This window comes from Ranitomeya variabilis, chromosome 4 (assembly GCF_051348905.1).
Source record: "Ranitomeya variabilis isolate aRanVar5 chromosome 4, aRanVar5.hap1, whole genome shotgun sequence".
In the NCBI taxonomy this organism is placed as follows: Eukaryota; Metazoa; Chordata; class Amphibia; order Anura; family Dendrobatidae; genus Ranitomeya; species Ranitomeya variabilis.
Genome location: NC_135235.1, coordinates 417,449,219 through 417,472,692, shown reverse-complemented (window position 1 = coordinate 417,472,692; position 23,474 = coordinate 417,449,219). Strand labels below are relative to the sequence as shown.

Here is a 23,474-nt window from a genome sequence, read left to right as displayed (position 1 = left end):
CGGGGGAATTTATCTTAGCACATGAGGCTGTTATCTCTGCACACATGGGGGACCTTATCTCTGCACACAGGGGGGGGGGCGTTACCTTTGCACACAAGGGGGACGTTTTCTCTGCACACAAGGGATATTATCTCTGCCCACAGGGGGGACGTTATCTGCACACAGGGGATATTATCTCTGCCCACAGGGGGAGATTATCTCTGCACACAGGGGGATGTTATCTCTGCACACAGGTGATATTATCTCTGCCCACAGGGGGGAGATTATCTCTGCACACAGGGGGATGTTATCTCTGCACACAGGGGAAGATTATCTCTGCGCACAGGGGGATGTTATCTCTTCCCACAGGAGGGAGATTATCTCTGCCCACGGGGGGGAGATTATCTCTGCACACAGGGGGAGATTATCTCTGCACCCAGGGGGGCGTTATCTCTGCCCACGGGGGGATTATCTCTGCACTCAGGGGGACATTATCTCTGCACACAGGGGGACATTATCTCTGCACACGGGGGGGGACGTTATCTCTGCACACAGGGGGAAGGTTATCTCTGTACACAGCGGGGACATTATCTCTGCACACAGGGGGGTTATCTCTGCACACAGGGGGGAGATTATCTCTGCACACAGGAGGGGGTTATCTCTGCACACAGGGGGGACGTTATCTCTGCACACAGGGGGGAGATTATCTCTGCACCCAGGGGGGCGTTATCTCTGCCCACGGGGGGGGGGGGATTATCTCTGCACTCAGGGGGACATTATCTCTGCACACAGGGGGACATTATCTCTGCACACAGGGGGGACATTATCTCTGCACACGGGGAGATTATCTCTGCACATAGGGGGGAGATTATCTCTCCACACAGGGGGGGTTATCTCTGCACACGGGGAGATTAACTCTGCACATAGGGGGGAGATTATTTCTGCACACAGGGGGGTTATCTCTGCACACAGGGGAGACTATCTCTGCACATAGGGGGGGTTATCTCTGCACACAGGGGGGGATGTTATATCTGCACACAGCGGGGAGATTATCTCTGCACACAGGGGGGGTATCTCTGCACACAGGGGGGGGGTTATCTCTGCACACAGGGGGATGTAATCTCTGCGCACAGGGTGATATTATCTCTGCACACGGGAGGTTATCTCTGCACACAGGGGGAGTGGGTGGATCACGTGGCAGCACGGTATACACCGCTGGAGCTGACGTGCACTGCTGCAGGTCACACGTAGCCCGGAATAACCCCCACAATCCATTGCACGCAGTGGGTGACAGTCTGGGACCGCACAATTACATGCAGCTTGTGACCTAGGACCCTAACTGCAGAATATACAGCCAGTACTCTGCAGCCACTGTATAGGAATGCTGGGAGTTGTAGTTTCCCAGCAGCTGCAGTCCCATGTGACAGGCCAGGGCCGCACTGTACTGGCTATAGATGACACGTGGACGTGTTATTTTGGACTGGGCCCCCTCATCCACAGCACGAACCATCCCAACACGTCTTTAGAAGCAGACCGATGCCCGTACTCGGTGACCTTTCACCAATTCCCACACCATGTGTTGTTCCCCGGTGGGCCCCACCTCCTGGCAGCGCCACTTTAACATGCTGAGTCTTGTGGTTTGACAGTAATGTGGGCGGGGCCTTGTACTAGTCTTTCTCCTATTGGTCCCGGCGCAGTAGACCAGACCCCGCCCCTGGCCCTTGGACTGTCCGGCGCGGCCGGATTTTGGGGAGAAGAAGGCTGAGGGATGGCGGAGCGGAGGATCTCCCGCTGGTACTTCGGGGGCCTGGCGTCCTGCGGGGCAGCATGCTGTACCCACCCGCTAGACCTTATAAAGGTGAGCGCCGGGCATCTGGAAGATGGCTCCTCATACGTGTGCAGCGTGCATCTGTGCAGGGCATGTGTGACCCCTGCTAGGGCTGTGTGTATGGCAGCCATATAGTCCTGTGTAGTACAGAGATGGACGAGGCTGCACACTGACATGTATAGGACGACACTGCGCACACTGACATGTATAGGACGACGCTGCGCACACTGACATGTATAGGACGACGCTGCGCACACTGACATGTATAGGACGCTGCGCACACTGACATGTATAGGACGCTGCGCACACTGACATGTATAGGACGACACTGCGCACACTGACATGTATAGGACGACACTGCGCACACTGACATGTATAGGACGACACTGCGCACACTGACATGTATAGGACGACACTGCGCACACTGACATGTATAGGACGACGCTGCGCACACTGACATGTATAGGACGCTGCGCACACTGACATGTATAGGACGCTGCGCACACTGACATGTATAGGACGACACTGCGCACACTGACATGTATAGGATGCTGCGCACACTGACATGTATAGGACGCTGCGCACACTGACATGTATAGGACGACACTGCGCACACTGACATGTATAGGATGCTGCGCACACTGACATGTATAGGACGCTGCGCACACTGACATGTATAGGACACTGCACACACTGACATGTATAGGACGAGGCTGCACACTGACATGTATAGGACGCTGCGCACACTGACATGTATAGGACGACACTGCGCACACTGACATGTATAGGACACTGCGCACACTGACATGTATAGGACGAGGCTGCTCACACTGACATGTATATGACACTGCTCACACTGACATGTATAGGACGCTGCGCACACTGACATGTATAGGACACTGCGCACACTGACATGTATAGGACACTGCGCACACTGACATGTATAGGACGAGGCTGCACACTGACATGTATAGGACGAGGCTGCGCACACTGACATGTATAGGACGAGGCTGCGCACACTGACATGTATAGGACGACACTGCGCACACTGACATGTATAGGACGACACTGCGCACACTGACATGTATAGGATGACACTGCGCACACTGACATGTATAGGACGACACTGCGCACACTGACATGTGTAGGACGCTGCGCACACTGACATGTATAGGACGACACTGCGCACACTGACATGTATAGGACGACACTGCGCACACTGACATGTATAGGACGACACTGCGCACACTGACATGTATAGGACGACACTGCGCACACTGACATGTATAGGACGACACTGCGCACACTGACATGTATAGGACGACACTGCGCACACTGACATGTATAGGACGACACTGCGCACACTGACATGTATAGGACGACACTGCGCACACTGACATGTATAGGACGACACTGCGCACACTGACATGTATAGGACACTGCGCACACTGACATGTATAGGACACTGCGCACACTGACATGTATAGGACGAGGCTGCGCACACTGACATGTATAGGACGAGGCTGCGCACACTGACATGTATAGGACGAGGCTGCGCACACTGACATGTATAGGACGAGGCTGCGCACACTGACATGTATAGGACGAGGCTGCGCACACTGACATGTATAGGACGAGGCTGCGCACACTGACATGTATAGGACGAGGCTGCGCACACTGACATGTATAGGACGAGGCTGCGCACACTGACATGTATAGGACGAGGCTGCGCACACTGACATGTATAGGACGAGGCTGCGCACACTGACATGTATAGGACGAGGCTGCGCACACTGACATGTATAGGACGAGGCTGCGCACACTGACATGTATAGGACGAGGCTGCGCACACTGACATGTATAGGACGAGGCTGCGCACACTGACATGTATAGGACGAGGCTGCGCACACTGACATGTATAGGACGAGGCTGCGCACACTGACATGTATAGGACGAGGCTGCGCACACTGACATGTATAGGACGAGGCTGCGCACACTGACATGTATAGGACGAGGCTGCGCACACTGACGCATATAGGATGAGGCTGCGCACACTGACGCGTACAGGATCTGGTTCTATTGCTGCACACAGCCTGTCTATTCTGTCTACAGATTTGGACCATGTGAACATCTGTACAACCTATTGAATAACATTGGTCCGCGTGCTGTCAGTTTTCTCACTGATATCACTCCCACCAAAAACAGCAGTGTGAACTCGGCTTAACAGTTAATGTATTTCTGCAACACATATACTGACTACATATAGGACACTGTACACACTGTCCGTATAGAGGATGGGTATATTAACGCACACAGTGTACACAGTGTAAGAGCCGTGTGTGTAGTGCAGGGATGAATATGTGCTTTGTACACAGAGGATATAATGATCCTGCGCTCACCCCTGACATCTCAATGAATGACTTTGACGTGTGTGCAGCAGCCGTGTGTGCCTGCCTGTGTCTGGAGAGGTATTTTTGTGTGCATTGCCCCCATTCAGGGTCAGCAGCTTGGCATGCTGGCACATCCATGTTCTGGGGAGAGAGGATTTGGTCATCTTTACTGTTTGTGTGCAGATGTAGCAGAGCTGAGGTTGGCATAGTGTTCCCTCTGGTTTGGCATACTGGATTATCTAATCTCAATGAGTTCCCGCTACTCAGAGGAAATGAGCTCTGCTACATCCGTACATGAGGAGGCATGACATGCGTTATAAGGGGGCTGGGCTGATGAAAACTAGTCTGTGTCTGCTTTTCAGAGTTGTAGTGTGTGTTTGTATGACAGAGCTGGGAGTCTGAATGTTTGAATAGTAGAGATCTGTGAATGGGGAGCAGAATCGTATGTGTATGGCTGGCAGAGTGGCGTGTGAGTGGATGCGGAGCTGTTAGTGGATGCGGAGCTGTTAGTGGATGCGGAGCTGTTAGTGGATGCGGAGCTGTTAGTGGATGCGGAGCTGCGCGCGCGTGTGTGTGTGTGGATGCGGAGCTGCGCGTGTGTGAGTGGATGCGGAGCTGTGTGTCAGCGGGTGGTGGGGTGAGATGATGCTTTGCATACTTCTGCGTCCTTTTCACGGAGTTGCTCTGATGCTGTGTCATTGTTACTAGGCTGGATACAGGAATAAATCAGGATATCAGCTTTGGCCTGCGCTTATCTACAGGACACTTAGTGGTAATATAAGGGCCCGTTACTGTCTGTGGCCCCGTGCCCATCAGTCTGACTGCTCACTGATTGCCTCCTGCTTCCACTTTTCACGCCTTGGTCCTTGCCCGTCCATTACAAGAGCTGAATTTCGGTAAATGGAGCCGTGGTCTCAGGAGTCACTAATATTTCATTCACACAGGGATCTTTAGGAACTGCATTCCTGTAATCAGTGGGAACCCCAGTGATGATCCATTTACCACCTGTCCTGTAGATAGGTGATGTACGTTGATTATCCCCTTAGGCCATGTGCACACGTTCAGGATTTTTCGCGTTTTTTCGCTATAAAAACGCGAAAAAAACACTTACATATGCCTCCTATTATTTACAGGGTATTCCGCATTTTTTGTGCAAATGTTGCATTTTTTTCCGTGAAAAAATCGCATCGCGGAAAAAAAAGCAACATGTTCATTAAAAATGCAGAATTGCGGGGATTCCGCACACCTAGGAGTGCATTGATCTGCTTACTTCCCGCACGGGGCTGTGCACACCATGCGGGAAGTAAGCAGATTATGTGCGGTTGGTACCCAGGGTGGAGGAGAGGACTCTCCTCCACGGACTGGGCACCATATAATTGTTAAAAAAAAAAAAAAGAATTAAAATAAAAAATAGTGATATACTCACCCTCTGATGGCCCCCGAAGTGTTCCCGCCTCTCCGGTGCATGCTCTCTCTTCCGTTCCTATAGATGGTGTGGTTCAGGACCTGTGATGACGTCGCTGTCTTGTGATTGGTCGCGTGACCGCTCATGTTACTCACGCGACCAATCACAAGCCGCGACGTCATCGAAGGTCCTGAACCACACCGGCATCTATAGGAACGGACGCCGCTGAGGAGATCGGCTGTCTGCAGGTGAGTATAACCATTTTTTTATTTTTTTTATTATTTTTAAACATTCTATCTTTTACTCTTGATGCTGCATAGGCAGCATCTATAGTAAAAAGTTGGTCACACTTGTCAAACAGTATGTTTGACAAGTGTGACCAACTTGTCAGTCAGTTTTCCAAGCGATGCTACAGATCGCTTGGAAAACTTTAGCATTCTGCAAGCTAATTACGCTTGCAGAATGCTAAAAAAACCGCGAAAAAAACGCAAAAAAAAATGCGGATTTCTTGCAGAAAATTTCCGGTTTTCTTCAGGAAATTTCTGCAAGAAATCCGGACGTGTGCACATACCCTAATGAACATGTTGCTTTTTTTTCCGCTATGCGATTTTTTCGTGGAAAAAAATGCAACATTTGCACAAAAAATGCAGAATACCCTGTAAATAATAGGAGGCATATGTAAGCATTTTTTTCGCGTTTTTATAGCGAAAAAAACGCGAAAAATCCTGAACGTGTGCACATGGCCTTAAGGATGGTGTTGAACATGTAAAGGGATTGGTGAGCTTGAAGTGAGGAGGCACGATTGGCATCTCTGGCAGTTCTGCTGGTGCAGTGAGGGGGCACGGTTGGCAGCTCTGCTGGTGCAGTGAGGGGGCACGGTTGGCAGCTCTGCTGGTGCAGTGAGGGGGCACGGTTGGCGGCTCTGCTGGTGCAGTGAGGGGGCACGGTTGGCGGCTCTGCTGGTGCAGTGAGGGGGCACGGTTGGCAGCTCTGCTGGTGCAGTGAGGGGGCACGGTTGGCAGCTCTGCTGGTGCAGTGAGGGGGCACGGTTGGCAGCTCTGCTGGTGCAGTGAGGGGGCACGGTTGGCAGCTCTGCTGGTGCAGTGAGGGGGTACGGTTGGCAGCTCTGCTGGTGCTGTGAGGGGGCACGGTTGGCAGCTCTGCTGGTGCTGTGAGGGGGCACGGTTGGCAGCTCTGCTGGTGCAGTGAGGGGGCACGGTTGGCAGCTCTGCTGGTGCAGTGAGGGGGCACGGTTGGCAGCTCTGCTGGTGCAGTGAGGACGGAGCTCTGCATGTTGCTTCTACAATGACCTTTGTGCTGGTTTCTCCGTAGTAAGAATGCCCATGTGTTTTATTGCCCTGTGTCACCTGTCTGCCTTTGTCTTACTTCCAGGTTCATCTGCAGACACAGCAGGAGGTGAAGATGAGGATGACTGGCATGGCCGTTACTGTGATTAAAAATGACGGCTTCTTTGCTCTGTATAACGGCCTGAGTGCATCACTGTTCAGACAGGTGAGAGGATCTGCTGAGCCACCCATCACCACCAGGAACCTTGTCAACACGTCCAGGTCACGTCTCCACTGATCACCACATTATTACTGCGGTGCTGACCACCGTGCTGTTGTATGGTACTCCATAACTATAAGTCTGTCATTTCCAAATGCCAATGTGAAAGCCTAAAAGATGTCTTGCTGCATAATGGCAATGTTCAACCTTCAATTACAGTTGGTTTTGTAGTCCACATGAAAGAAACCTATGACTATATGAAACAGCTGTTGAGGTGCCTGAACTATGACCACCATTTGTGGCTCCTTTGTGGTGATATAGTAACATAGTTATTAAGGTTGAAGGAAAACTTTAAGTCCATCTAGTCCAACCCATAGCCTAACCTACCATGCCCTAACATGTTGATCCAGGGGAAGGCAAAAAAAACCCATGTGGTAAGAGTAAGCTCCACCATGGGGAAAAAAAATTCCTTCCCGACCCCACATACGGCAATCAGACTAGTTCCCTGGATCAACGCCTTATCAAGGAATCTAGTGTATATACCCTGTAACATTATACTTTTCCAGAAAGGTATCCAGTCCCCTCTTAAATTTAATTAATGAATCACTCATTACAACATCATATGGCAGAGAGTTCCATAGTCTCACTGCTCTTACAGTATAGAATCCGCGTCTGTTATTATGCTTAAACCTTCTTTCCTCCAGACGTAGAGGATGCCCCCTTGTCCCTGTCTCAGGTCTATGATTAAAAAGATCATCAGAAAGGTCTTTGTACTGTCCCCTCATATATTTATACATTAACATAAGATCACCCCTTAGTCTTCGTTTTTCCAAACTAAATAGCCCCAAGTGTAATAACCTATCTTGGTATTGCAGACCCCCCAGTCCTCTAATAACCTTGGTTGCTCTTCTCTGCACCCGCTCCAGTTCAGCTATGTCTTTCTTATACACCGGAGACCAGAACTGTGCACAGTATTCTAAGTGTGGTCGCACTAGTTACTTGTATAGAGGTAAAATTATGTTCTCCTCTTGAGCATCTATGCCTCTTTTAATGCATCCCATTATTTTATTTGCCTTTGTAGCAGCTGCCTGACACTGGCCACTGAATATGAGTTTGTCATCCACCCATACTCCCAGGTCTTTTTCATTGACTGTTTTGCCCAGAGTTTTAGAATTAAGCACATAGTTATACATCTTATTACTTCTACCCAAGTGCATGACCTTACATTTATCCCCATTAAAGCTCATTTGCCATTTATCAGCCCAAGCTTCTAGTTTACATAAATCATCCTGTAATATAAAATTGTCCTCCTCTGTTTTGATTACCCTGCAGAGTTTAGTGTCATCTGCAAATAATGAAATTCTACTCTGTATGCCCCCTACAAGATCATTAATAAATATGTTAAAAATAAGAGGGCCCAATACTGACCCCTGTGGTACCCCACTGCTAACCGCGACCCAGTCCGAGTGTGCTCCATTAATAACCACCCTTTGTTTCCTATCCCTGAGCCAGCTCTCAACCCACTTACACATATTTTCCCCTATCCCCATTATTCTCATTTTATGTATCAGCCTTTTGTGTGGCACCGTGTCAAAAGCTTTTGAAAAGTCCATAAACACTACGTCCACTGGGTTCCCTTGGTCCAGTCCGGAACTTACCTCTTCATAGAAGCTGATCAAATTAGTCTGACATGAACGGTCCCTAGTAAACCCGTGCTGATACTGGGTCATGAGGTTATTCCTCTTCAGATACTCCAGCATAGCATCCCTTAGAATGCCCTCCAGGATTTTACCCACAGTAGAGGTTAAGCTTACTGGCCTTTAATTACCGAGTTCAGTTTTTGTCCCCTTTTTGAATATTGGCACCACATTTGCTATACGCCAGTCCTGTGGTACAGACCCAGTTATTATGGAGTCTTTAAAGATTAAAAATAATGGTCTATCAATGACTGTACTTAGTTCCTGCAGTACTCGGGGGTGTATCCCATCCGGGCCCGGAGATTTATCAATTTTAGTGATTTTTAGACGCCGCCGTACTTCCTGCTGGGTTAAGCAGGTGACACTTAATGGGGAATTTTTGTTATCACTGATCAATTTGTCTGTCATGGGATTTTCTTGTGTAAATACTGATGAAAAAAAGTCATTTAGCATATTGGCTTTTTCCTCATTCTCATCCACCATTTCACCCAGACTATTTTTAAGGGGGCCAACACTCTCATTTTTTTAGTTTCTTACTATTTATGTAGTTAACCCCTTTACCCCCAAGGGTGGTTTGCACGTTAATGACCGGGCCAATTTTTACAATTCTGACCACTGTCCCTTTATGAGGTTATAACTCTGGAACGCTTCAACGGATCCCGGTGATTCTGACATTGTTTTCTCGTGACATATTGTACTTCATGATAGTGGTAAAATTTCTTTGATATTACCTGCGTTTATTTGTGAAAAAAACGGAAATTTGTCGAAAATTTTGAAAATTTCGCAATTTTCCAAATTTGAATTTTTATGCAATTATATCACAGAGATATGTCACACAAAATACTTAATAAGTAACATTTCCCACATGTCTACTTTACATCAGCACAATTTTGGAACCAAAATTTTTTTTTGTTAGGGAGTTATAAGGGTTAAAAGTTGACCAGCAATTTCTCATTTTTACAACACCTTTTTTTTTAGGGACCACATCTCATTTGAAGTCATTTTGAGGGGTCTATATGATAGAAAATAACCAAGTGTGACACCATTCTAAAAACTGCACCCCTCAAGGTGCTCAAAACCACATTCAAGAAGTTTATTAACCCTTCAGGTGTTTCACAGGAATTTTTGGAATGTTTAAATAAAAATGAACATTTAACTTTTTTTCACACAAAATTTACTTCAGCTCCAATTTGTTTTATTTTACCAAGGGTAACAGGAGAAAATGGACCCCAAAAGATGTTGTACAATTTGTCCTGAGTACGCTGATACCCCATATGTGGGAGTAAACCACTGTTTGGGCGCATGGGAGAGCTCGAAAGGGAAGGAGCGCCGTTTGACATTTCAATGCAAAATTGACAGGAATTGAGATGGGACGCAATGTTGCGTTTGGAGAGCCACTGATGTGCCTAAACATTGAAACCCCCCACAAGTGACACCATTTTGGAAAGTAGACCCCCTAAGGAACTTATCTAGATGTGTGGTGAGCACTTTGACCCGCCAAGTGCTTCACAGAAGTTTATAATGCAGAGCCGTAAAAATAAAAAATCATTTTTTTTCACAAAAAATATCTTTTCGCCCCCAATTTTTTATTTTCCCAAGGGTAAGAGAAGAAATTGGACCCCAAAAGTTGTTGTCCAATTTGTCCTGAGTACGCTGATACCCGATATGTGGGGGGGAACCACCGTTTGAGCGCATGGCAGAGCTCGGAAGTGTAGGAGCGCCATTTGGAATGCAGACTTAGATGGATTGGTCTGCAGGCGTCACATTGCGTTTGCAGAGCCCCTAATGTACCTAAACAGTAGAAACCCCCCACAAGTGACCCCATATTGGAAACTAGACCCCCCAAGGAACTTATCTAGATGTGTTGTGAGAACTTTGAACCCCCAAGTGTTTCACCACAGTTTATAACGCAGAGCCGTGAAAATAAAAAATCTTTTTTTTCCCCACAAAAATTATTTTTTAACCCCCAGTTTTGTATTTTCCCAAGGGTAACAGGAGAAATTGGACCCCAAAAGTTGTTTTCCAGTTTGTCCTGAGTACACTGATACCCCATATGTTGGGGTAAACCCCTGTGTGGCCACACGGGAGAGCTCGGAAGGGAAGGAGCACTGTTTTACTTTTTCAACGCAGAATTGGCTGGAATTGAGATCGGACGCCATTTCGCGTTTGGAGAGCCCCTGATGTGCCTAAACAGTGGAAACCCCCAGTTATAACTGAAACCCTAATGCAAACACGCCCCTAACCCTAATCCCAACGGTAACCCTAACCACACCTCTAACCCAGACACACCCCTAACCCTAATCCCAACCCTATTCCCAACCGTAAATGTAATCCAAACCCCAACCCTAACTTTAGCCCCAACCCTAACTTTAGCCCCAACCCTAACTTTAGCCCCAGCCCTAACCCTAGCCCTAACCCTAGCCCTAACCCTAGCCCTAACCCTAGCCCTAACCCTAGCCCTAACCCTAGCCCTAACCCTAGCCCTAATGGGAAAATGGAAATAAATAAGTTTTTTTAATTTTTCCCTAACTAAGGGGGTGATGAAGGGGGGTTTGATTTACTTTTATAGCGGGTTTTTAGCGGATTTTTATGATTGGCAGCCGTCACACACTGAAATACGCTTTTTATTGCAAAAAATATTTTTTGCGTTACCACATTTTGAGAGCTATAATTTTTCCATATTTGAGTCCACAGAGTCATGTGAGGTCTTGTTTTTTGCGGGACGAGTTGACGTTTTTATTGGTAACATTTTCGAGCATGTGACATTTTTTGGTCGCTTTTTATTCCGATTTTTGTGAGGCAGAATGACCAAAAACCAGCTATTCATGAATTTCTTTTGGGGGAGGCGTTTATACCGTTCCGCGTTTGGTAAAATTGATAAAGCAGTTTTATTCTTCGGGTCAGTATGATTACAGCGATACCTCATTTATATCAGTTTTTTATGTTTTGGCGCTTTTATACGATAAAAACTATTTTATAGAAAAAATAATTATTTTTGCATCACTTTATTCTGAGGACTAACTTTTTTATTTTTTCGCTGATGATGCTGCATGGCGGCTCGTTTTTTGCGGGACAAGATGACGTTTTCAGCGGTACCATGGTTATTTATATCCGTCTTTTTGATCGCGTGTTATTCCACTTTTTGTTCGGCGGTATGATAATAAAGCGTTGTTTTTTGCCTCGTTTTTTTTTTTTTTTTTTTCTTACGGTGTTTACTGAAGGGGTTAACTAGTGGGACAGTTTTATAGGTCGGGTCGTTACGGACGCGGCGATACTAAATATGTGTACTTTTATTTGTTTTGTTTTTTTATTTAGATAAATGTATTTATGGGAATAATATTTTTTTTTTTTTTTTTTTCCACATGTGGGAATTTTAAAAAAAACTTTTTTACTTTGTCCCTGGGGGGGACATCACAGATCGGTGATCTGACAGTGTGCACAGCACTCTGTCAGATCACCGATCTGAATCACAGTGCTGCAGGCTTACCAGCACCTGCTCTGAGCAGGCACTCGGTAAGCCACCTCCCTCCCTGCAGGACCCGGATGCCGCGGCCATCTTGGATCCGGGACCTGCAGCGAGGAAGGAGGTAGGAGACCCTCGGAGCAACGCGATCACGTTGCTGCGGGGGTCTCAGGGAAGCCCGCAGGGAGCCCCCTCCCTGCGCGATGCTTCCCTATACCGCCGGCACACCGCGATCATGTTTGATCGCTGTGTGCCGGGGGTTAATGTGCCGGGGGCGGTCCGTGACGGAATAGTACGTCCAATGACAGAAAGGGGTTAAAGAATATTTTGGGATTATTTTTACTCTCTCTGGCAATGAGTCTCTCTGTCTCAATTTTTGCCTTGATTTGCTTTTTACAGAATTTATTTAATTTTTTGTATTTATTTAATGCCTCATCACTACCTACTTCCTTTAATTCTCTACATGCTTTCTTTTTGTCACTTATTGCACCCCTTACAGCTCTATTTAGCCATAGTGGTTTCCTCCTATTTCTAGTATGTTTATTCCCATACGGTATATATTGTGCACAGGTCCTATCCAGGATGCTAATAAACGTCTCCCATTTTCTTTGTGTATTTTTATGTCTCAGGATATTGTCCCAGTTAATTGCACCAAGATCATCTCTCATCCGTTGGAAATTTGCCCTCCTGAAGTTTAGTGTCCGTGTAACCCCTCTACTACACATCTTATTAAAGGATACATGAAAACCAATTATTTTGTGATCGCTATTCCCCAAGTGACCCCCAATCCTGGTGACTTAGTCACTAAGGGTATGTTTCCACAGTCAGTAAACACTGCAGGTTTGACATTGCGTTCATCCGCTGTGTCAAACCCGCAGCGGCGAGATGTTACAGCATAGTGGATGGGCTTTGAAGAAATCCCATCTCCACTATGCGTGCAGGGACATCTCCGGCTGATTGCAGGACATTTTTACTCCCTGGCTGAAGTGAATGTCAGAGAGGCCAGTCTCTTTTATCATAGTAATTCTCTTGCATGACTATCCCACTCACACAGAAAGCAGCAATTTTTGTGTATCCACCCTGGAGACCAAGAGGGCAACCACCTTTTAAGGGTATGTTTCCACGGGCAGGAACCGGCAGTGTTTTGGACGCAGCACATGTCCGCTCCGTCCAAAGCGCTGTCGGCTTTTGAACGCAGGTGCTTACTGAACCATGCGGAAGCTCCGCGCCCAATACATTGGACGGGCAGTAGTCCCATCAGCTGACACCAGAGCGCTCGCGGTCTTTTGAAAGCGTGGGAACCACGGCTCTCTGACCGGCGGTAATGATTTCACTGCCGATCAGAAGCTGTGTCTGCCGCCCTGCCATGCACATGACAACGCACCAAACACCCGCTGTTCAGGCAGCTTAACTCAAACAGTAGCAGGGATTCCCTGGTGAAGTCCGTGTCCGTACCCGAAAAGTAGGTGTTCGGTACGGACGGAGAACTTTGCTGTTCGGATTCGCCCATCTCTATAATTAACTCTCTTACATTTAGTACTTTGGTTGCCCACTTTGAACCCTCTGCTGCTAGTTCTTTATTGTACATTGGTCCCCCAAGCTGTACACAATATTCTATTAGCGGTGTGACTAATGCTTTGAGGTAGAAGGACGTTCTTGTCATGTGCCTCTTTTGATGCCTTCCATTATCTTATTTGCTTTGGCAGGAGCTGCCTGGCACTGGTTACATCAGCTCAGTTTACTGTCGATTAGTGAAACCTAAGTGTTTTTTCATACTAACTTTTCACATTGATTTCCCATTTAGTATGTAGCGGTAATTTACATTTTCCCTCCCAAGGGCATAACCTTTTATATTTATCAGTGTCAAAGCTCATTTGCCACTTCTACGCCCATCAGCAGTAGATTTTTCCTTTCTGTGTTAATTATTTTACACATTACCTTACCCAATCTCTCCTGGGGTTTTACTCCATTTCCCTAATTATAATTAAAATGACTACTGATCCCCCAAAGACTGTATAATGTCTGATCCCTCAGGACTGCTGCTCCATACTTGTTAATAATATAATATGTAGTGTACAGCATAAATGAGTACACTCCCTTTTGAAAAGTAAGATTTTAGTCAATATCTTACTGGACACAAGGACAGTTTCCAATATTTTGACAAGACAGAGTTTCATAGAACCCATAACATGAAAGTAAGGTTAATAAGGCAACTTTCATTACAAAATCTTCAGTTTGGCTCAAATTATTTGATGCAAAAATGAGTACACCCCACATCAAAAACTACTTCATTTAGTATTTTGTATGACCTTCATGATTTTTTTTAAGGACAGTTTTTTTTTTGTTGTTGTTTTTTTCTCCATTCTTCAAGAAAGACCTCTTTGAGAACCTTGATGCTAGATGGTTGAGGTGATGCTCAATATGTCTGTTTAGAACGCCCCTTAGGTGTTTGGTTGGGTTCATATTAGAAGATCGACTTATACTTGGCCACTGAATCACTTTCACCCTGGTTTTCAGTAATGCAACATTGGTCTAAGATGTGTGTTTTGGATCATTGCCATGTTAGAAACGTGCACGTCTACCAAGGGTACGGAGTGACGGTAGTATTTTTTCTTCAATTTTGAGCAGTACATCTGTGATTCATGATGCCATCAATGAAATGTAGCTCCCCTACACCAGCAGCACTCATGCAGCCAAACATAAGGACACTATCACCACCATGTTTCACTGTAGGCACCATGGATTTTTCATTGTACCCGTCAGTTCCAAAAACCTTTTATATTGGAATCATTACTTCATAGTAGTCTTAATATTCTTCAGAATGGACCCTAGTAAATTGTAGTTGGACTTTTTTGTACATGGGATTTAAGAGATGTTTCCTTTGTGGATGACACCCATGCATGCCATTACTTTGCAGTATATGCCGTATTGTGTCAATGGAAACTCGCCCCGGTTTGGCTTTCTGCTTCACCTAACTGCAGTGAACTTGCATGTATATTTTCTTCAACTTTTCTAATCAGAAGACATTCCTGTTTTGATGTTAACTTCTGTGGTCAGCCTGGATGTCTCTGGTTGCAGTTACATCTTTGTTAAATTTTTGAATCACTATTGGTACTTATTCTGACTGATGTGAAGCTTTTCTGATCTCCTTGTAGGCTTCACCTTTCTGGTGTAAATAATTTTCTTCATTGGGTCTTGTGACATTTCTCTTCCATGTGGTACCATGAAATGGGAATGGGATTTTCTTTGTTATAGGGAACTTGTCACCAAGTTTGGCCGATATGCGATACGGCCACCACCTTTCAGGCCTGATGTACAGCATTCTATAATTCTGTATATGTGCCCCAAACCCCATCTGTAAGAGAAGAAAAATAACTTTTATTATACTTAACTGCAGGGTGGTTTGGTCTGAGGGGTGTAGAGTTCTTGATCTGGCGCCTCCCATTTTTTAGAAGCCCGTCCTCCTTCTTGCTTTGTGTGGATGTTTTTTTCCCTGCGTCATTCACACAATCTACTCCGCGTCGCGCTCCTGCGCAGGCTTACTTCTATGCCCTGTTGAGGGCAGAACAAAGTGCTGCACTGCGTGTGCGCCAGAGCTCTTTGACATTTCCAGGCGCCTGCGCACTGCTGGGACACGTCATCCACACAAAGCAAGAAGGACAGCATCGCAAGAAGATGGGAGGCGCCAGACCAAGAACATCCACACCCCTCGGACCGGACCACCCGCAGGTGAGTATAATAAAAGTTATTTTTCTTCGCTAACAGCTTGGTTTGAAGGCTTATTTACATCATTATAGAATGTTGTATATCAGCCCTGAAAGGTGATGGCCTTACCTTATATTGGCCAAACCTGGTGACAGATTTGCCTTAGGTAACACTCTTTTATAGTCTACTGTCAGCTGAACACCTGGTTAATGAATAATTAGCCTTACCTGTGGTTGAATTCTAGGTTTATGAAAATTTTGTAGTCTATACTTAATCTTTGCTCCTAATACTTTCATTAGGGTGTACTCATTTTTCCAACATGGTCTTGAATTAATTTATTAGGAAAATTACTTTTTGGGGTGTGCTAAATAACAAATCTTATTTGCAATAAATGACCAACATTTGTGGGAGTATTTTACCGTATGGTATCCCATAGAAAATTGCTCTGAAAGAAAACTGTTGGGGTGTACTAATTTATGCTTTATTATATTCATATATCTTATTAGTGTATACTGCTACAATATACTTTCTCGGGACAGCTGGATACATCCTATTAATTTTCACTTGCACCTCTCTTCCCCTACAGATCACTTACTCCCTTACCCGTTTTGCCATCTATGAGACAGTGAGAGACCGCCTGGCACAGGATAACAAGGGCCCACTTCCATTCTACCAGAAGGTGCTGCTGGGGGCATTTGGGGGTAAGTCCATTCACCGTTGTGTATGGCATAAATCAGTGATAAGGTCTTTAATCAAAGCTTGGGTTGTGTTGATGGCTCTGTTGCCATACTATTACTTAAAAGAAGCACAAGAACTGAAAATTGTGGAGTTACCCTTACATTTAAAGGGGAAGTACTCTATGCCTTGTTTTAATGGAATAAATACTACTGTTTCATTGCAGGCAGGGGTTAATGTAGACATAATTTTCCTTTTTTTGTATTGGAGTCCTAGGATTCTAATTATCATTAGAATAAATTTTAGAATCTATATGCATACACAGTACATATAAAAGGGATTATAATTCTAAATGCTGATGTTAATCTATTACCACGGTGACCATATAATAATCCAGATTCTGTAGTTAATGATCTTGTATTTATCCAGGAAGCAGAGTGCAGCAGGAAATACTTTACCGCTGACGATAATAAGATCTTCTCACCCTTCAACATTGATATTGCTACACCTAGAAAAGGAAACGTTGTGCAATTGTGGAAATCACAGGATGTATAGAAATGTTAATGAGATGCAAATTTTGAAAAAATGGAAACCTTTTGAATACTTCCTGATTAATTTAGTATGAGCTTCACGTGCAGAAATCCCCGCACTTACACACCATGGCTGCTATTAGTGAGGTTATTAATTGTTGTCTGAGGAATGTTCTGCGCTGGATGCACAAATCATCAAGGTCCGCTGCTGGCAGCTTCCTCTGCAATTACCGACCAATGATATCCAAGAATGAGAAACAAGTCCGGAGACGCTGCAGATCATGATAGCACATTTAGGCCATGCCGGCTACTCACAGAAGCACGAGCAACATGCAGCACATGGCATTGTCATGCTGAAAACAGTCTTCTGGGACACCTTGGCAGTGTCTCCGGACTTGTTTCTCTTCACGTACATCTGAAACATCATTGGTCGGCAGTTGCAAACGGAGCTGTCAGCAGTGGATCTTGATGATTTCCGTGCCCAAGTGCATTCAGCCTGGCAGGACCTTCCTCAAACAACCATAAATAATCTTATTGGTAGCAGATGAGGCTGGAAGTGTGGGGATTTCTGCACATAAGCGCTCATAGTCCATATTGAACAAATCAAGATATTTTCAAAATGTTGTTTCTATTTTTTTCATAATTTCCATATCCTTATCATGTCTGTCCATCCTGTGATTTCCATACCTCCACGACTTTGCCATCTTGGTTTTGCAGTTACCATGTTGAGGAGCGTATATAGCCAAGGATTGTTAAATAGGCTTGGGCAATAGTTAAAGTACATGGGGGTCTATAACTCAACTTGGAATGTATTCTGTTCCATCAGCAGCAGCCTGTGAGTCCGGGGGGGGGGGGGGGTCTCTTATATATTTTCCTGTCTTTCCTTTTTTAAATCTTGTTGTGCTTCATTCTATTAATTGTAACGTCCCCTCCTTCTCAGTTTATCATCTCGAATCCTCCCCTTTTCCATCAGCAATGAACCCTGGCCGCCCCTTTAACTCTGAGATGCGCTCCATCAGCATCTGGGCCCTTTCAAGCTGTTACCCCAGCTCCCCTGATTATCACATTCAGGGCTTATATTTTTCGGGTGCACGTAACTTTTAGTTATAGGAGCCAGGTCCCATAATCTGCAGTAATGAGCCAAAATTCGGTAGTATGGTTATCGTGGGGTAAGACCTTCCTCATTCTAAGGCTGCCGTCACACTAGCAGTATTTGGTCAGTATTTTACCTCAGTATTTGTAAGCCAAAACCAGGAGTGGGTGATAATACAGAAGTGGTGACGTGTTTCTATTATACTTTTCCTCTTACTGTTCCACTCCTGGTTTTGGCTTACAGATACTGAGGTAAAATACTGACCAAATACTGTTAGTGTGATGGCAGCCTTATGCATCTATTTCTGGGATTATAATACTCTGCAAATTGCACTTTCAGCAAAGTGGATGGGATTTCTATAAATCTCATGCCTACTGCGATTTCTTTTTTTTTCTGCACTGTAATATGACCCTCAATGCACGTTTGAGATCTACAACCTATCAATTTCTCTTGCGGGTACTCTGAGTTTAGATTAGATTTGGTAAATCCGCCGGTACAAAAGGCACATGCATTTTAGTGTGGAAACACACTAAAAACAGTTGTGTGTGTAGTAATAAAGTTTTGTCAACGCTAAATACCAGGAAGTGTCAAAAGCAGTGCAGCTTTATTTAAAACGTGACATAACAAAAAATGATGAAAAACCACAGCGTTAAAAAACATGATAAAAGCCCAAGTGAAAAACGCAAGTGACCTAATTTACTGAATAGGTGCAGGAAATCTGCAGCATCAAATGCTCATGGTGGGAACGCAGCCTTGCACGAGCTCCTTTCAATAAGGCTACATTCACACATCCGGTTTCTCATCCGAGCTCTGTCCATTTGTAAGATTGGACCGTTTTTTGTTATGGATCCGTATGTCTGTTCTGCCACAGTCGGAGCGTGTCCTATTCTTAAAACAGGATGGGGATCCCTTTTGTCTATTATTTTATACCTTCAGCTTTTAAAAATGGTTTACAAGAAAATGGATGCAAAATGGATGGCACTTAGTGAAAAAAAACAGGTCTTTTTGCTGTTGTTGAAGGTAAATGCCAACATAGATGTGTGAAACATGGAGGTGTTCGTAGCGATGATAGTTTGCTCCTACCTGGAATCCTCCATTGAGTTTTACGTGCAGGTGGCAAGAATATACACATGGGAGTGTACTGATGACAAATTATGATCTTTCTTAGCATATAAGATGCCATTAACAACAAAAAAGACGCGATCCGTGACGATGATTGCTTACAATCGGCCTAAGTGATCTCCTCCGTGGAAAAGGCCCTAGTGACCAGCGTTGTGTAACGTTCTCGTCAATGGTTGAGCTTCTCGGGGCGGTTGTCAGTGGATTAGCTTTCTGTTTCTTAAGGAATGTTTCCCAGATCTGCAAGCGCTGACTTGTAGGAATATCACTCGCCTCATGAGCAGAAGACTCGGCGTTTGTGTATGGCTGATAATTACGTGGGTGTGTTGGGTGCATTTGTGATTCGCAGAGTCCGGCCACATCTCTTCTACACCAGACTCCCATCTGTGAGCCACTCAATGGGAACAGTAGCCTCTTTCATCATACACTGCCTCATCATTATAAGGTTCTGATGATACAGGTTAATTACCACACTTATTCTATGACCATATAATGGCCACACATTATGGATGCCGTCTTAAAAGGGTTGTCCAATTGTTAACTGAAACGCCCCCTTGCAAAATAAAAACAGCATATACTCTCCCTTTGGAAAAACATCATTGCTCTGTCTGCTGGTCCATGCATGACAGTCACGTGAGCACTGCAGCCCATCGGCGGATATTGATGGGCTGCAGTGCTTACACTTTCCTTGGACAAAACCATTTCAAACCAGGGAGGTGTGATCCCTGCAGCCCATCAGCGACTGCGGATTGTCATGTGCGCATTGGAGCCTATCACACGTCACCTGCAGACATGGCACTGATATTGCTGGAACCGAACCAGACACATATAGTTTTTATTTTTCATGGGCCTCTGCTTTATTTAAAGGGGTATTCCCATCTCCAGGATCCTATCCCAATACGTAGTAGGTGTAATAATAATAATATTAGCAAATACCTCCAATTAGAAATGTAGTATAGCTCTTCTGATTCGCCATGTCTCTTTCCTCACGTAGCCGGAAGTCTCTAAGACCGTTAATTGTCCATGAGTTGCCATAGAAAACATCAGGACCACACAATCAAGATCTCGGGGTGCCAATGGGGTTAAAGAGGGAGCCCCCACACTCTGTTAACCGTCTAGATTCTGTATTCACTATTAAGGGGTTAAACGGCCATGGTCTTTGCCAAAACTGATCATGGCTGATGCAGCAAGTTGTCAGCTATAGTGTACAGCCCACAGCTGCTGGATTGTCACCTGTTGGGGGGTGCTAGTCTGTTATATTGCAGGTCCGTTTTAGGTCGTATTGGTGGTCACTAAGGGGTTAAAGGGGCTCATAATTTATTTAGTGCATTTGTCTGCTGTAAATTCACCTAAATTGGAAGGGACCTTCACCTGCTTACTTTAGATTCTGCAGCTCTTTATAGTGAGTCACCATAATTTTCTGTTGTGAGACATGTCCTGATGAATGGCGGATGTGAGTGTGCGGATTATGAGGTGAATAACTAGAATAACGAGCCACCCTCCCCACACACACTGTTCCCAACTACAGCACGGCCATCTTTGTCATTGTGCTCCGTCACACTTTTATCTTTCATTGTTCTCCAGTTGTTACCGTGATTAGAAGGAAGATCGGCATTACCTGGAGAATAATGGTGGTGGTGTAACATAAATACTGGCACCCTGTGGAAATACGTTTTAATGTAACTTATTGCTTTTTTTATGTGACTTTTCCTTTACATAATAGCTTGGGCAGCTCATTAAATGATAGTAATGGATTTCAGAATAAAGTGTATTTAGCGTTTTTTGATTTATCAAGAGCTAGTATGGTGTGCAGGTCATATTCCTAATATTCTGGGCTTTCTCCTGTACTCACTTTAGTCTCTGGAATTAGGTCTGAGGATTTCCTATGTGCAGAGGTCATGTTTTTTATTTTAACAATGCACTTCGATCCCAAGCCTAGGCAAGGATGAGCGTTGTCCATAGTTTGTAATGTTCTGACATGTACATAGACGATAGAAAATCATTGTCAATTGGAGTCACTTGATATGGTTGACATTTTAAAGGGGTTGTTTCATAAACGTAATTGATAAATGTATGATTACTGGGGCAGTGACCACTGGGATACCAGCGATCGGGGGGCCCAAAGTTACCTTGAATGTGTGACCATCACAGTGAATGGGGCTAGTGCTCCATTACATTGGGGACTTTGGGAATCCCGTTCTCCTGAAATAAGGGTTACACTTTAAAGGGGTTGCATGAGATTAGAAAAAAATGGCTTCTTATTTCCAGAAATGCCCCCGCACTTATCTATTGGTTGTGTTAGAAAAATACCATGGACAAAAGTGGTACGGTCAATGGAAATGTTTTTCTAAATGTATAGAATCCCTATAAAATGGCTGCTGTAGTTGAGCTACTTGCTGGGCAGAAGAAAGGACCAAGATCATGGGTCCAACAGTTATGGGTCAGAATGGTAGGGCCAGCTGGTGACAGATGGGTAGGACAGTGGTGGGGAATGTTACTAGCTGGGCACCGGAGCCCTTCCACAGCTAAAAAGAATGATCCTAGTAACTAATATGTTTCTGTTTTACCTGTTAGGCTGTGTTCACATGTTGCGTTTTTGCTGCTTATTTTTACGCGGGTGAAACCTGCTTTCTTGGCAATAAAGAAGCCACTTACAAAAAGCAGGTTTTGCTGCGTTTTTGTTCTCTTGTTGTGCATGCTGATAAAGTTTAGTACCCCGCCCCCCCCCCCCCCCAAGAAAAAAAAAAAGCATGACTTCCTTAGGCCGGCGTCACACTAGCGAGTTTTACGGACGTATGAGAGGTGCAGAAAATACGGATTACATACGTACAATGATTCTCTATGGCCCAGCTCCTATCTGCCGTATTTTACTGATCCCTATTACACGGTCTTGTACGGCCGTAGAAAATCGCAGCATGCTGCGTTTGTCAGCGTATTGTGCAAAAAAATCGCCAATGAAAGTCTATGGGGGCGAGAAAAATACGGATTACACACGGACCACGCGTGTGACTTGCGAGAAATACGCACCGGTGTTCTATAGAAAAGCCGGCAATTCAGTGCGGTGTACAGTAACATCACACTGACAGAATAGAATAGGTAGAATAAATGTCTACACACAGAATAGGTGTGTGTGTATATATATATATATATATATTACAGTAAACCATCTCATATCCCTTTTTTTTTGCATATTCCACACTACTAATGTTAGTAGTGTGTATGTGCAAAAGTTGGGCGCTCTAGCTATTAAATTAAAGGGTTAAATCGCGGAAAAAATTGGCGTGGGCTCCCCCGAAATTTTCTCCGCCAGAGTGGTAAAGCCAGTGACTGAGGGCAGATATTAATAGCCTAGAGAGGGTCCATGGTTATTGGCCCCCCTGGCTAAAAACATCTGCCCCCAGCCACCCCAGAACACCCTGTGTCTTATTTCATTAAAGTACTTTGTAATAATGTGTGTGTGTGTTTTATTAACCATTTCGTACTATTGGATTAATAATGGATAGGTGTCATAATTGACGCCTCTCCATTATTAATCTGGCTTAATGTAACCTTACAATAGCTAGGTGACATTAACCCTTCATTACCCCATATCCCACCACTACACAGGAGTGGGAAGAGAGTGGCCAAGTGCCAGAATAGGCGCATCTTCCAGAAGAGCCTTTTCTGGGGTGGCTGGGGGCAGATGTTTTTAGCCAGGGGGGGCCAATAACCATGGACCCTCTCCTGGCTATTAATATCTGCCCTCAGTCACTGGCTTTACCACTCTGGCGGAGAAAATTGCCCGGGAGCCCACGTCAATTTTTTCCGCGATTTAACCCTTTAATTTAATAGCTAGAGCACCCAAATTTTGCGCATACACACTACTAACATTAGTAGTGTGGAATATGCAAAAAAAGGGATATGAGATGGTTTACTGTATGTATATCATGTCTCATATCCTGTCGGGTTTGGGAAGGAGATTGCAAAAGCCGGCAATTGAACTACCGGCTTTTATGATATCTAGCGCTGAAATATATATATATATACAGGTTACCATAATGTAATGATTACAATTAAACTTTCATATATTATAGATTCATTATCC

At 45.0% G+C, this 23,474-nt stretch overlaps 1 protein-coding gene across 1 annotated transcript in view; it reads left to right on the top strand.

The window, feature by feature from the left end:
• Positions 1–1,229: 1,229 nt before the first annotated feature.
• Positions 1,230–23,474, top strand: part of SLC25A10 (solute carrier family 25 member 10) — a 35,392-nt gene continuing 13,147 nt past the window's right edge. The window contains exons 1-3 of the mRNA XM_077251327.1: positions 1,230–1,837; positions 6,995–7,114; positions 16,560–16,674. Coding sequence (XP_077107442.1) covers positions 1,748–1,837; positions 6,995–7,114; positions 16,560–16,674 — 325 coding nt within the window. The 5' untranslated portion in view covers positions 1,230–1,747. The remainder of the gene's footprint in view (positions 1,838–6,994; positions 7,115–16,559; positions 16,675–23,474) is intronic.